This window comes from Mixophyes fleayi, chromosome 5 (genome assembly GCF_038048845.1).
Source record: "Mixophyes fleayi isolate aMixFle1 chromosome 5, aMixFle1.hap1, whole genome shotgun sequence".
NCBI classification, from domain to species: domain Eukaryota; kingdom Metazoa; phylum Chordata; class Amphibia; order Anura; family Limnodynastidae; genus Mixophyes; species Mixophyes fleayi.
In genome coordinates this window covers 276,035,589-276,052,402 of record NC_134406.1, presented here as the reverse complement: position 1 = coordinate 276,052,402, position 16,814 = coordinate 276,035,589, and the positions used below count along the sequence as shown (strand labels likewise).

Below are 16,814 nucleotides of genomic sequence, written 5' to 3'. Positions count from 1 at the left end.
ATCAATCCCCACCAGATATATGTGAATGATCTAAGCAGCTGGAGAATACCGGCAGACCACACACTGTGCCGATAAGTGGACAGACTGATGCCACAAATATCTGACTCACGTGAGCGATGGCTGCAAAGTAGTAAATCTTCATCTGCACCAGCTTCTTCCAGTCCTTCTGGATCTTCCCAAGCAGAGAGGCCGTATCAGAGTTCTCCAGGGCCCGACAGGCTTCCTTGTAGTAATCTACCACCTGGGGATGAAAAACACCAAGGAACTAGGAAACTAGCTTCACATCCAGAGGTGATTTGCACCAGAAGACCAGGCCTATTGTACATGGGATACGAGCAGCTGGAGTTATATAACAGCCAGGAAAGAACATGACGGACCGGCAGGGGCCCGGGGACGCGAGCAGGCGGGACCGGCAGGGGCCCGGGGACGCGAGCAGGCGGGACCGGCAGGGGCCCGGGGACGCGAGCAGGCGGGACCGGCAGGGGCCCGGGGACGCGAGCAGGCGGGACCGGCAGGGGCCCGGGGACGCGAGCAGGCGGGACCGGCAGGGGCCCGGGGACGCGAGCAGGCGGGACCGGCAGGGGCCCGGGGACGCGGGACCGGCAGGGGCCCGGGGACGCGAGCAGGCGGGACCGGAGCAGGCAGAAGCCAGTAGATGACGGCGGACTCACCTGAGCACTGATCCTGGCCACTAAGAAGCTCTTTCTGTTATCCAGCATGGATTTCTCCAGCAGACACTCCTGGGCCTGGCCCTGGGGGAGGGGGGTGAGATTCATGAAATGATTTGGCAACAAGTACTAAGCATTAAATACTAACAAATATCTCAATACATAATGTGGCTTCATGACAACTAAATCTTATATACAGGTTGCTTAAAAGACGACGTCTAGTGACATTTGCATAATTATTTTTTTTTAGAGATAGATATATATATATATATATATATATATATATTTATATTTAGAACCGATAGCACCTGCAGCGCACATTTTACAAACCCTACATACAATTAGACGTATTTATACATTACATAATATCGGAAAGAGTTCTACACCAGAACATCTGGAGTGTAACCTATCCTGAGCATTTTTCTATGTATAGATGTCTTTCAGTACTTTTAAAACCCAACGCCTTAACTCCACATATATTTAGCATTGGTGCATACTGCAGAACATTCAACTGCGGTGTCCTGAAATATAAACTCTTGCCGCCGTAGATTTTTTTTTTTTATAAATCGGGGTTTGTTAGTCAAAGCACCCTGGAGATTTTTTACCACCGGAATACCCTGCTAAACTAGCATACTTAGGATAGTGATAGGCTAACCAGACTTGAGAATACATGGCCGCTGTAAAAGCATTAGTGCATTGTCAATTACAAGAGGATTGATTCCCACTCCAGTTTATCATGCAAAATCACTGACCAACTAATCCGGACATAAGGATTTCAACCATACTTCCCAGTTCGTATTATTAATGTTTGGACCATCCTCATATTCATATCACAATGAGAGACACTTTTGATCAAATAAATACACAGGAGAACAAGGGAGAAGAAATGGCTGTAGTAGTCACTGAAAAAGGTATATGAAGTGTCAGCTTTGAACCTTATTTGCCGAGTGAAGCATCCCATTGTTCTGAAGGGGAACCTGAACTCATCCCGACATATGAAGATACCAGTTACCTTTACAGATAAGCGTCAAAGTTTTTATATCTGGTACGCATAATTTATTGGCTTGGTGTCGGTGTTCCAGAGTGCACTTTCTTCATTGATTGACCCATAATACCTGTGCGTTTATACCCACTTGGTGACCTATATTTCGCTCTTTGGCACATTATCCTGTATTTTTATATGCAGTATTATACTATGTGGCGCCCCCTACCGCTTATTTTGTTTTAGATTTTTTCCAGTCCACCATCTGGCTTTGTGGGGATTTGGCAGCCGCCTGAACATAGGATTACCAATTGCCCAAAGGGACATTATTTGAACTTGTTCGTCTCCTCAGAGTTACGCGCTGCATTATCTATTGTATTTGTTTATATATATATGGAAAAGGTTCTTTGACATTTGCTGTACGTACCACTATAAGCCACTGTTATCAGTCACGCAGAATTGTTTTTTATCCAATATCTAGATTCATAAACGCTCTGGGTTATTACTAGTGATTCTTACAAGTGGAGATTTGAGCATTATGTTTACTGGTGGTGTAATATGACTATACGATTTCTATGCTTCTCTCTCACCAGCATCAGGTTAATATTGAGGTTGAGGATCTGGTGACTCATGTCCACACTGTACGAGTGAGTGAAGTGATCCCTCAGATAGGAGAAGGCTCCAGCCGCACACTGGAAGTGAGTACATGAGATCTTCATCCCCTGCAAGAGAGTCACAAGAAATACTGACTGACTGGTATGGGGAGGGTTAACAAACTATGGTACTCAGGGGAGAATCATCCACCGAAGTGATATAATGGGGAAGACAGAGGATTAAAAATAAAATAAAATAAAAAAGGTGATCCCAGCAAGGTAGGTTATAGGGATCTCCCTGTGTAATCACTGAAGTGCCCGTAGAATGACTACCCAATGCCATTGCAAACAAGATATCCTTAAGACATGCACTGCTTGATTAGTCTTTGCAGTACGATCTGCCCTGTATTATTCTTGTAATTGTGGGTCTATAAAAACAAATTATAAGGGAAAACTGTAGTATTGTAGCATAAACTAGGCTGAGATCTATCTGTGCACGAGATATCGATGCAGAGTATAGGAGTGATTGTTAGGATGACCCACAATGGCGCCCCCTTCAGTCTATAACTGAGACAACACTGGCTGTTCTGGTGCATTATCCCAGTCATGTGGTTTCCTGCATCTCATGCTGAGGACTGATTAGTATAATTATGTTACAAGGGTCCCGGCTGTCCTCACCCTACTTATACCAAGTGCAATGTAATTCTATTAGCAGTAAGAAGACACGTTACCTCCTCCGAGACTCTCTTGTCCATTGCACCCAGCATGGAGTGTAAGGCGCCTGCAGGAGACATAGATACACAGATCAGACTCATAGATGGGACCACACAGGGTGCAGATGGGGAGAGCAAAGGGTAAAGCATTATCCCAAACAAAACGATACAGCATAAAGATCTTCAGATGTAACAAGATATCAGCCCTTTCTACGGATCTGTATCACAGATGAGCGGATGCAGAATAACACTGATCAATACAACTAAAGCATCACAAACATCACTGCACAGAACTAAAGTGTTATTAAATATAATATCTTAAATACATCATTTGGCAGATTTAATTAGTCGGACATCGCTTCGCACATCCCCAGAAGATGTGTCCCCATGGTCTGTTCCGGAGACACCTGGAGTCGCCTCGCGATGAATTGAACCTGCTTCCATACGTCTTAAATGAAAAACTACTCTAGTATTGTAGCCCTAAAATCAGGTGCTAATATATAGGTCAGCCGAGTACTAGACCTGGAATCAGAGACCATGTGTGCAGGTCCTGTGCCGACACAAATGTTTAATAATACACCCCCCCCCAGCAGCAGTATCAGAGCCACATGTATCTCATCCCATCCCTGGACACTTGGGAGCGATTGCTTTATAAACACTTAATGCAAGTAGTAAAAAAATAAAATAAAAGCCTAATCTAAACACAATGTCACACTCCTTGCGCGCACTCGTCACACGTCCCGCGCTCACAACCACAATGCGTGAATCAAAAAACTGAACAGCAAATGCTGATGTTATTTTTCAAAGCAGGGGTTGTGCCTGAAAGGGGCTGTGAATGGGAGACAAGGACAGCATAACATGTATGTATGTGTATATGTATGTACATGCCAATGAGCATGAAAGGTAATGTGCATGACGTGTGGCACTATTTACATGTTATTATTATTATCTTTGACTTAAGGCGCAACAAAGGGTCCGCAGCGCCGTACATTACATATACAGAGAACCAAGACACAACATGATACAGAAAGAACAAAAATATATACAAACACAGGTGACAGGGTAATGCAAATCAGATTATTTCTGGGACAGATAGTGAAAGTGATGGTAGAAATCAGCGAGAAGTAGGCCGAAGCTTAAGAAAACAGGGCTAGGGAAGCAGCCAAGAGGTACAGAGGGTGAAGGAACAGTAGAAGGAGCACACAAGGAAAGAGGGCCCTGCTCATGAGAGCTAACAACCTAAAGGGAAGGGAGAGACACAAATAGGGTGGTACTAACTGGGGGAGAGAGTGTTAGTGTGTACTAAAGTATTTTACAATCTCAGTTGTGTGTGCATCTTGATGACAAACACGATTGAGGGAAGATCACGTTTCGTGATCAGCCACAAATTTAAATGGTTTCTTACAGAGCCCTCACACACCACGGATCACATACATGAGCAGAAACACAGGTGCTCCTTACCCAGATTGTACAAGACGCAGGCCTGCTCGTACTTAATGTCAGCATGAGTCACAGACTTCCCAGAGAAGATTTCTGTCCTGAGGAGAGAAACTGGTGATTAATTACACCTTTTATTCGTGTGGGAATTCACTATATAACCACAAGAGGGCGCTGTATCGGGAGATCGCTCATGGTCAGTTGAACTCGAAAAAGCTGAATTCACAATATTTCATTTTAAGTCACAAGGGCGTATAAGAAAGGAAGATATAGGAGTATGAATCTTTATAGAGCAATAATACCATAATATAATTAATCAGCTGACGCAGCGTTGTGGACCAGTTACTGCGTGTATGTTAAACATCTTTGTATCTATTTGCGGAATTATAACCTAATTCTGGACATCATGTAAGTACCAGGGATCCTTCCTGTGTACCTGTGGGCTGGCTATATACTGCGCTCCGTACACATTACCATCTTTTATTTATAAGGACTGGCATATTACGCAGCATGGTTACATTGAGCAGAAGTTACACACATAGACATGCAACAGAAGAGAAAGATGTCCCTGCCCTAATGAGCTTACAATCCAAGAGTATGGCAGCTGCTAGTACTACCAGAGCCTTGGCTGCAGAGCTTACACCAAGGTTTCCTGGTTCATAGTGATTGCCAGATTGGAGATTTAGCACAATAACATAAATAAATGTGAAACGTAGACAGTGGTTGGCAATGGTCATATTCTTTACTGCATAAAATAAAGCATTATAAGCGCTCACCACGTGATCGGAACGGCTGCCTCTTGCTCGGACCCCATAGGGATGCGGCTCTGCAGGTAGTGGAGCTGGCCAAAGTACTTGCGCAGGACGCTGCATCCTTCAAATCTCGAGGCACATTCACAGCGCTCTGCGGGCACAAGACGGAGATACCGGGAACATTACACAAGGCCTTCAGCAAACGCTGGCACCTCAGGCTGTGATTCCGGAGATTTCACTCAGTACAGTAAACAAAAAGAGGTAAAAAGTGAAGAAACTAAGTAATTTTGAGAATGTCCCCACTGTGGTTTAAGGTGTGATTGTTGTGTATACCTGTCTCAGCTGCTCCAGTTTCTTAAGCTCCTCTTTGTAATTGTCGGGATTTTCACCATAATTCTTCAAAACAAACTGTGAATAGGAGAAAGTCAGATCAGTTAGATCCTATTCATCAATTTATTGACCTGAACGGTGCGTAGGAATGTATAGATCATCAGTATAGGAAAACACTGAATAGTGGTAATAAATCCCACAGAGTGTAAGCTCTTATAAGGCACAAGTCGTACACTTTGACATCTCTAATAAAATATTGAAACCAAAAAATAATAAATCATGTTACCCCCAATTCTAGGATAACACATCACAGACTGCTAGATGTAACGTCTGACACATGAGTATAATGTATCTGTAGAATGGGAAAGGGGGGAATCAGATACACTGATACATGTCTGACAGACACCTAGTACCATACAATGTAACAGAGAAAAGCAGCGATACACATACACTGACCGGGACCAGAGATCTTATGATCAATTTGTATTTGGCTGATGGAAATATTAAGGGATGGATGTAGAAGTCTTGTTATAGGCTCACACAGGGGAGAAACGTCACAGGAAATACAACTTATTTTAGTTTCTGCTTCACCATCAATATCCCTTCAGCTACTGAGAGCTGTGGGTTTTGCATTTTGCATTTCCAAATAAAGGGGAATGGAATATTTACCTCCTCAAACCCCTCCCCCCCCCCTCATCACACATTCCTCTCACACTGTCTTTCCCCCCCTCCTCATCACATACACCTCACACTGTCTGTCCCCCCCCTTCTCATCACATACACCTCACACTGTCTGTCCCCCCCCCCTCATCACACACACCTCACACTGTCTCCCCCTCATCACATACCTCTCACACTGTCTGCTCCCCCTCATCACATACCTCTCACACTGTCTGCTCCCCCTCATCACATACCTCTCACACTGTCTGCTCCCCCTCATCACATACCTCTCACACTGTCTGCTCCCCCTCATCACATACCTCTCACACTGTCTGCTCCCCCTCATCACATACCTCTCACACTGTCTGCTCCCCCTCATCACATACCTCTCACACTGTCTGCCCCCCCTCATCACATACCCCTCACACTGTCTGCCCCCCCTCATCACATACAGCTCACACTGTCTGTCCCCCCCTCATCACACACTCCTCTCAGTCTGCCCCCCCCTCATCACACACACCTCACACTGTCTCCCCCTCATCACATACCTCTCACACTGTCAGTCCCCCCCCTCTCCTCATCACACACTCCTCGCACAGTCTGCCCCCCCCTCATCACACGCACCTCACACTGTCTGCCCCCCCCCCCCTCATCACATACCCCTCACACTGTCTGCCCCCCCCCTCATCACATACCCCTCACACTGTCTGCTCCCCCTCATCACATACCTCTCACACTTTCTGCTCCCCCTAATCACATACCCCTCACACTGTCTGTCCCACATATCACATACACCTCACACTGTCCTTCCCCCCTCCTCATCACATACCCCTCACACTGTCTGCCCCCCCTCATCACATACAGCTCACACTGTCTGTCCCCCCCTCCTCATCACACACTGTCTGTCCCCCCTCATCACATACCTCTCACTTTCTGCTCCCCCTCATCACATACAGCTCACACTGTCTGTCCCCCCCTCATCACACACTCCTCTCACACTGTCTGCCCCCCTCCCTCATCACACACACCGTCAGCCCCCCCCCTCATCACACACTGTCTGTCCCCCCCCTCCTCATCACACACTCCTCTCAGTCTGCCCCCCCCCCTCATCACACACACCTCACACTGTCTGCCCCCCCCCTCATCACACACACCTCACACTGTCTCCCCCTCATCAAATACCTCTCACACTGTCAGTCCCCCCCCCTCTCATCACACACTCCTCGCACAGTCTGCCCCCCCCCCTCATCACACACACCTCACACTGTCTGCCCCCCCCTCATACTTTCTGCTCCCCCTCATCACATACCTCTCACACTGTCTGCCCCCCCTAATCACATACCCCTCACACTGTCTGCCCCCCCATCACATACCCCTCACACTGTCCCGCCCCCATTATATACCCCTCACACTGTCTGCCCCATCACATACCCCTCACACTGTCTGCCCCCATCACATACCCCTCACACTGTCTGCCCCCCATCACATAACCCCTCACACTGTCTGCCCCCCATCACATACCCCTCACACTGTCTGCCCCCATCACATACCCCTCACACTGTCTGCCCCCCATCACATACCCCTCACACTGTCTGCCCCCCATCACATAGCCACCCATCACATACCCCTCACACTGTCTGCCCCCCATCACATACCCTCACACTGTCTGCCCCCCATCACATACCCCTCACACTGTCTGCCCCCCCTCATCACATATCCCTCACACTGTCTGCCCCCCCTCCCTCATCACATACCCCTCACACTGTCTGCCCCCCCCCCTCATCACATACACCTCACACTGTCTGCCCCCCCATCACATACCCCTCACACTGTCTGCTCCCATCACATACCCCTCACACTGTCTGCCCCATCACATACCCCTCACACTGTCTGCCCCATCACATACCCCTCACACTGTCTGCCCCCATCACATACCCCTCACACTGTCTGCCCCCCATCACATACCCCTCACACTGTCTGCCCCCCATCACATACCCCCTCACACTGTCTGTCCCACATATCACATACACCTCACACTGTCTTCCCCCCTCCTCATCACATACACCTCACACTGTCTGCCCCCCCTCATCACATACCCCTCAAAATGTCTGCCCCCCTCATCATATACCCCTCACACTGTCTGCCCCCCTCATCACATATCCCTCACACTGTCTGCCCCCCCTCCCTCATCACATACCCCTCACACTGTCTGCCCCCCCCTCATCACATACACCTCACACTGTCTGCCCCCCCCATCACATACCCCTCACACTGTCTGCTCCCCATCACATACCCCTCACACTGTCCCGCCCCCCATTATATACCCCTCACACTGTCTGCCCCATCACATACCCCTCACACTGTTTGCCCCCATCACATACCCCTCACACTGTCTGCCCCCCATCACATACCCCTTACACTGTCTGCTCCCCATCACATACCCCTCACACTGTCCCGCCCCCCATTATATACCCCTCACACTGTCTGCCCCATCACATACCCCTCACACTGTCTGCCCCATCACATACCCCTCACACTGTCTGCCCCCCATCACATACCCCTCACACTGTCTGCCCCCCATCACATACCCCTCACACTGTCTGCCCCCCATCACATAGCCACCCATCACATACCCCTCACACTGTCTGCCCCCCATCACATACCCCTCACACTGTCTGCCACCCATCACATACCCCTCAAAATGTCTGCCCCCCTCATCATATACCCCTCACACTGTCTGCCCCCCCTCATCACATATCCCTCACACTGTCTGCCCCCCCTCCCTCATCACATACCCCTCACACTGTCTGCCCCCCCCCCTCATCACATACACCTCACACTGTCTGCCCCCCCATCACATACCCCTCACACTGTCTGCTCCCCATCACATACCCCTCACACTGTCTGCCCCATCACATACCCCTCACACTGTCTGCCCCCCATCACATACCCCTCACACTGTCTGCCCCCCATCACATACCCCTCACACTGTCTGCCCCCCATCACATACCCCTCACACTGTCTGTCCCACATATCACATACACCTCACACTGTCTTCCCCCCTCCTCATCACATACACCTCACACTGTCTGCCCCCCCTCATCACATACCCCTCAAAATGTCTGCCCCCCTCATCATATACCCCTCACACTGTCTGCCCCCCTCATCACATATCCCTCACACTGTCTGCCCCCCCTCCCTCATCACATACCCCTCACACTGTCTGCCCCCCCCCTCATCACATACACCTCACACTGTCTGCCCCCCCATCACATACCCCTCACACTGTCTGCTCCCCATCACATACCCCTCACACTGTCCCGCCCCCCATTATATACCCCTCACACTGTCTGCCCCATCACATACCCCTCACACTGTTTGCCCCCATCACATACCCCTCACACTGTCTGCCCCCCATCACATACCCCTCACACTGTCTGCCCCCCATCACATACCCCTCACACTGTCTGCCCCCCATCACATACCCCTCACGCTGTCTGCCCCTCATCACATAGCCACCCATCACATACCCCTCACACTGTCTGCCCCCCATCACATACCCCTCACACTGTCTGCCCCCCCTCATCACATACAGCTCACACTGTCTGTCCCCCCCTCCTCATCACACACTCCTCTCACACTGTCTGCTCCCCCTCATCACATACCTCTCACACTTTCTGCTCCCCCTCATCACATACCTCTCACACTGTCTGCCCCCCCTCATCACATACCCCTCACACTGTCTGCCCCCCCTCATCACATACAGCTCACACTGTCTGTCCCCCCCCTCATCACACACTCCTCTCACACTGTCTGCCCCCCTCCCTCATCACACACACCGTCAGCCCCCCCCCTCATCACACACTGTCAGTCCCCCCCCCTCTCCTCATCACACACTCCTCGCACAGTCTGCCCCCCCTCATCACACACACCTCACACTGTCTGCCCCCCCCCTCATCACATACCCCTCACACTTTCTGCTCCCCCTCATCACATACCTCTCACACTGTCTGCCCCCCCTAATCACATACCCCTCACACTGTCTGTCCCACATATCACATACACCTCACACTGTCTTCCCCCCTCCTCATCACATACACCTCACACTGTCTGCCCCCCCTCATCACATACCCCTCAAAATGTCTGCCCCCCTCATCATATACCCCTCACACTGTCTGCCCCCCTCATCACATATCCCTCACACTGTCTGCCCCCCCTCCCTCATCACATACCCCTCACACTGTCTGCCCCCCCCTCATCACATACACCTCACACTGTCTGCCCCCCCATCACATACCCCTCACACTGTCTGCTCCCCATCACATACCCCTCACACTGTCCCGCCCCCCCTTATATACCCCTCACACTGTCTGCCCCATCACATACCCCTCACACTGTCTGCCCCATCACATACCCCTCACACTGTCTGCCCCCCATCACATACCCCTCACACTGTCTGCCCCCCATCACATACCCCTCACACTGTCTGCCCCCATCACATACCCCTCACACTGTCTGCCCCCCATCACATACCCCTCACACTGTCTGCCACCCATCACATACCCCTCAAAATGTCTGCCCCCCTCATCATATACCCCTCACACTGTCTGCCCCCCCTCATCACATATCCCTCACACTGTCTGCCCCCCCTCCCTCATCACATACCCCTCACACTGTCTGCCCCCCCCCTCATCACATACACCTCACACTGTCTGCCCCCCCATCACATACACCTCACACTGTCTGCCCCCCCATCACATACCCCTCACACTGTCTGCTCCCCATCACATACCCCTCACACTGTCTGCCCCATCACATACCCCTCACACTGTCTGCCCCATCACATACCCCTCACACTGTCTGCCCCCCATCACATACCCCTCACACTGTCTGCCCCCCATCACATACCCCTCACACTGTCTGTCCCACATATCACATACCCCTCACACTGTCTTCCCCCCTCCTCATCACATACACCTCACACTGTCTGCCCCCCCTCATCACATACCCCTCAAAATGTCTGCCCCCCTCATCATATACCCCTCACACTGTCTGCCCCCCTCATCACATATCCCTCACACTGTCTGCCCCCCCTCCCTCATCACATACCCCTCACACTGTCTGCCCCCCCCCTCATCACATACACCTCACACTGTCTGCCCCCCCATCACATACCCCTCACACTGTCTGCTCCCCATCACATACCCCTCACACTGTCCCGCCCCCCATTATATACCCCTCACACTGTCTGCCCCATCACATACCCCTCACACTGTTTGCCCCCATCACATACCCCTCACACTGTCTGCCCCCCATCACATACCCCTCACACTGTCTGCCCCCCATCACATACCCCTCACACTGTCTGCCCCCCATCACATACCCCTCACGCTGTCTGCCCCCCATCACATAGCCACCCATCACATACCCCTCACACTGTCTGCCCCCCATCACATACCCCTCACACTGTCTGCCACCCATCACATACCCCTCACACTGTCTGCGACCCATCACATACACCTCACACTGTCTTCCCCCCTCCTCATCACATACACCTCACACTGTCTGCCCCCCCTCATCACATACCCCTCAAAATGTCTGCCCCCCTCATCATATACCCCTCACAATGTCTGCCCCCTCTCATCACATATCCCTCACACTGTCTGCCCCCCCTCCCTCATCACATACCCCTCACACTGTCTGCCCCCCCCCCCTCATCACATACCCCTCACACTGTCTGCCCCCCCCCCTCATCACATACACCTCACACTGTCTGCCCCCCCATCACATACCCCTCACACTGTCTGCTCCCCATCACATACCCCTCACACTGTCCCGCCCCCCATTATATACCCCTCACACTGTCTGCCCCATCACATACCCCTCACACTGTCTGCCCCATCACATACCCCTCACACTGTCTGCCCCCCATCACATACCCCTCACACTGTCTGCCCCCCATCACATACCCCTCACACTGTCTGCCCCATCACATACCCCTCACACTGTCTGCCCCCCATCACATACCCCTCACACTGTCTGCCCCCCATCACATACCCCTCACACTGTCTGCCACCCATCACATACCCCTCACACTGTCTGCGACCCATCACATACACCTCACACTGTCTTCCCCCCTCCTCATCACATACACCTCACACTGTCTGCCCCCCCTCATCACATACCCCTCAAAATGTCTGCCCCCCTCATCATATACCCCTCACAATGTCTGCCCCCTCTCATCACATATCCCTCACACTGTCTGCCCCCCCTCCCTCATCACATACCCCTCACACTGTCTGCCCCCCCCCCCTCATCACATACCCCTCACACTGTCTGCCCCCCCCCTCATCACATACACCTCACACTGTCTGCCCCCCCATCACATACCCCTCACACTGTCTGCTCCCCATCACATACCCCTCACACTGTCCCGCCCCCCATTATATACCCCTCACACTGTCTGCCCCATCACATACCCCTCACACTGTCTGCCCCATCACATACCCCTCACACTGTCTGCCCCCCATCACATACCCCTCACACTGTCTGCCCCCCATCACATACCCCTCACGCTGTCTGCCCCCCATCACATAGCCACCCATCACATACCCCTCACACTGTCTGCCCCCCATCACATACCCCTCACACTGTCTGCCACCCATCACATACCCCTCACACTGTCTGCGACCCATCACATACACCTCACACTGTCTTCCCCCCTCCTCATCACATACACCTCACACTGTCTGCCCCCCCTCATCACATACCCCTCAAAATGTCTGCCCCCCTCATCATATACCCCTCACAATGTCTGCCCCCTCTCATCACATATCCCTCACACTGTCTGCCCCCCCTCCCTCATCACATACCCCTCACACTGTCTGCCCCCCCCCCCTCATCACATACCCCTCACACTGTCTGCCCCCCCCCTCATCACATACACCTCACACTGTCTGCCCCCCCATCACATACCCCTCACACTGTCTGCTCCCCATCACATACCCCTCACACTGTCCCGCCCCCCATTATATACCCCTCACACTGTCTGCCCCATCACATACCCCTCACACTGTCTGCCCCATCACATACCCCTCACACTGTCTGCCCCCCATCACATACCCCTCACACTGTCTGCCCCCCATCACATACCCCTCACACTGTCTGCCCCATCACATACCCCTCACACTGTCTGCCCCCCATCACATACCCCTCACACTGTCTGCCCCCCATCACATACCCCTCACACTGTCTGCCCCCCATCACATACCCCTCACACTGTCTGCCACCCATCACATACCCCTCACACTGTCTGCGACCCATCACATACACCTCACACTGTCTTCCCCCCTCCTCATCACATACACCTCACACTGTCTGCCCCCCCTCATCACATACCCCTCAAAATGTCTGCCCCCCTCATCATATACCCCTCACAATGTCTGCCCCCTCTCATCACATATCCCTCACACTGTCTGCCCCCCCTCCCTCATCACATACCCCTCACACTGTCTGCCCCCCCCCCCTCATCACATACCCCTCACACTGTCTGCCCCCCCCCTCATCACATACACCTCACACTGTCTGCCCCCCCATCACATACCCCTCACACTGTCTGCTCCCCATCACATACCCCTCACACTGTCCCGCCCCCCATTATATACCCCTCACACTGTCTGCCCCATCACATACCCCTCACACTGTCTGCCCCATCACATACCCCTCACACTGTCTGCCCCCCATCACATACCCCTCACACTGTCTGCCCCCCATCACATACCCCTCACACTGTCTGCCCCCCCATCACATAGCCACCCATCACATACCCCTCACACTGTCTGCCCCCCATCACATACCCCTCACACTGTCTGCCACCCATCACATACCCCTCACACTGTCTGCGACCCATCACATACCCCTCACACTGTCTGCCACCATCACATACCCCTCACACTGTCTGCCCCCCATCAAATACCCCTCACACTGTCCCCCCTTCTCATCACATACCCCACACACTGTCTGCCCCCCCTCATCACATACCCCTCACACTGTCTGCCCCCCCCCCCTCATCACATACCTCTCACACTGTCTGCCCCCCCCTCATCACATACCCCTCACACTGTCTGCCCCCCCATCACATACCCCTCACACTGTCTCCCCCCCCTCATCACATACCCCTCACACTGTCTGCCCCCCCTCATCACATACCCCTCACACTGTCTGCCCCCCCATCACATACCCCTCACACTGTCTGCACCCCCTCATCACATACCCCTCACACTGTCTGCCCCCCATCACATACCCCTCACACTGTCTGCCCCCCATCACATACCCCTCACGCTGTCTGCCCCCCATCACATAGCCACCCATCACATACCCCTCACACTGTCTGCCCCCCATCACATACCCCTCACACTGTCTGCCACCCATCACATACCCCTCACACTGTCTGCGACCCATCACATACACCTCACACTGTCTTCCCCCCTCCTCATCACATACACCTCACACTGTCTGCCCCCCCTCATCACATACCCCTCAAAATGTCTGCCCCCCTCATCATATACCCCTCACAATGTCTGCCCCCCTCATCACATATCCCTCACACTGTCTGCCCCCCCTCCCTCATCACATACCCCTCACACTGTCTGCCCCCCCCTCATCACATACCCCTCACACTGTCTGCCCCCCCCCTCATCACATACACCTCACACTGTCTGCCCCCCCATCACATACCCCTCACACTGTCTGCTCCCCATCACATACCCCTCACACTGTCCCGCCCCCCATTATATACCCCTCACACTGTCTGCCCCATCACATACCCCTCACACTGTCTGCCCCATCACATACCCCTCACACTGTCTGCCCCCCATCACATACCCCTCACACTGTCTGCCCCCCATCACATACCCCTCACACTGTCTGCCCCCCCATCACATAGCCACCCATCACATACCCCTCACACTGTCTGCCCCCCATCACATACCCCTCACACTGTCTGCCACCCATCACACACCCCTCACACTGTCTGCGACCCATCACATACCCCTCACACTGTCTGCCCCCATCAAATACCCCTCACACTGTCTGCCCCCCCTCATCACATACCCCACACACTGTCTGCCCCCCATCACATACCCCTCACACTGTCTGCCCCCCCTCATCACATACCCCTCACACTGTCTGCCCCCCCCCCCCCTCATCACATACCTCTCACACTGTCTGCCCCCCCCCCCCTCATCACATACCTCTCACACTGTCTGCCCCCCCCTCATCACATACCCCTCACACTGTCTGCCCCCCATCACATACCCCTCACACTGTCTGCCCCCCCATCACATACCCCTCACACTGTCTGCCCCCCCATCACATACCCCTCACACTGTCTGCCCCCCCATCACATACCCCTCACACTGTCTCCCCCCCCTCATCACATACCCCTCACACTGTCTGCCCCCCCTCATCACATACCCCTCACACTGTCTGCCCCCCCCATCACATACCCCTCACACTGTCTGCACCCCCTCATCACATACCCCTCACACTGTCTGCACCCCCTCATCACATACCCCTCACACTGTCTGCCCACCCTCATCACATACCCCTCACACTGTCTGCCCCCCCTCATCACATACCCCTCACACTGTCTGCCCCCCCTCATCACATACCCCTCACACCGTCTGCCCCATCACATACCTCTCACACCGTCTGCCCCCCCCTCATCACATACCCCTCACACCGTCTGCCCCCCCTCATCACATACCCCTCACACTGTCTGCCCCCCCTCATCACATACCTCTCACACTGTCTGCCACCCCCTCATCACATACCCCTCACACTGTCTGCCCCCCCTCATCACATACCCCTCACACTGTCTGCCCCCCCCCCTCATCACATACCCCACACACTGTCTGCCCCCCCATCACATACCCCACACACTGTCTGCCCCCCCCCATCACATACCCCACACGCTGTCTGCCCCCCCATCACATACCCCTCACACTGTCTGCCCCCCCCTATCACATACCCCTCACACTGTCTGCCCCCCCCTATCACATACCCCTCACACTGTCTGCCCCCCCCTCATCACATACCCCTCACACTGTCTGCCCCCCTTCATCACATACCCCTCACACTGTCTGCCCCCCCCCCTCATCTCATACCCCTCACACTGTCTGCCCCCCCCTCATCTCATACCCCTCACACTGTCTGCCCCCCCTCATCTCATATCCCTCACACTGTCTGCCCCCCCCCTCATCACATACCCCTCACACTGTCTGCCCCCCCTCATCACATACCTCTCACACTGTCTGCCCCCCCCTCATCACATACCCCTCACACTGTCTGCCCCCCCCCTCATCACATACCCCTCACACTGTCTGCCCCCCTTCATCACATACCCCTCACACTGTCTGCCCCCCCTCATCTCATACCCCTCACACTGTCTGCCCCCCCCTCATCTCCCTCACACTGTCTGCCCCCCCTCATCACATACCCCTCACACTGTCTGCCCCCCCTCATCACATACACCTCACACTGTCTGCCCCCCCTCATCACATACCCCTCACACTGTCTGCCCCCCTTCATCACATACCCCTCACACTGTCTGCCCCCCCTCATCTCATACCCCTCACACTGTCTGCCCCCCCCTCATCTCCCTCACACTGTCTGCCCCC

General features: G+C 53.1%; 1 protein-coding gene across 1 annotated transcript in view; it reads right to left on the bottom strand.

Moving 5' to 3' along the window:
• Positions 1 to 16,814, bottom strand: part of PTPN23 (protein tyrosine phosphatase non-receptor type 23) — a 32,004-nt gene that overhangs the window by 14,778 nt on the left and 412 nt on the right. Inside the window, 8 exon segments of the mRNA XM_075214180.1 lie at positions 110 to 241; positions 672 to 752; positions 2,241 to 2,372; positions 2,975 to 3,024; positions 4,418 to 4,494; positions 5,170 to 5,275; positions 5,278 to 5,296; positions 5,479 to 5,553. Of these exon segments, the coding sequence (XP_075070281.1) occupies positions 110 to 241; positions 672 to 752; positions 2,241 to 2,372; positions 2,975 to 3,024; positions 4,418 to 4,494; positions 5,170 to 5,275; positions 5,278 to 5,296; positions 5,479 to 5,553 (672 nt within the window).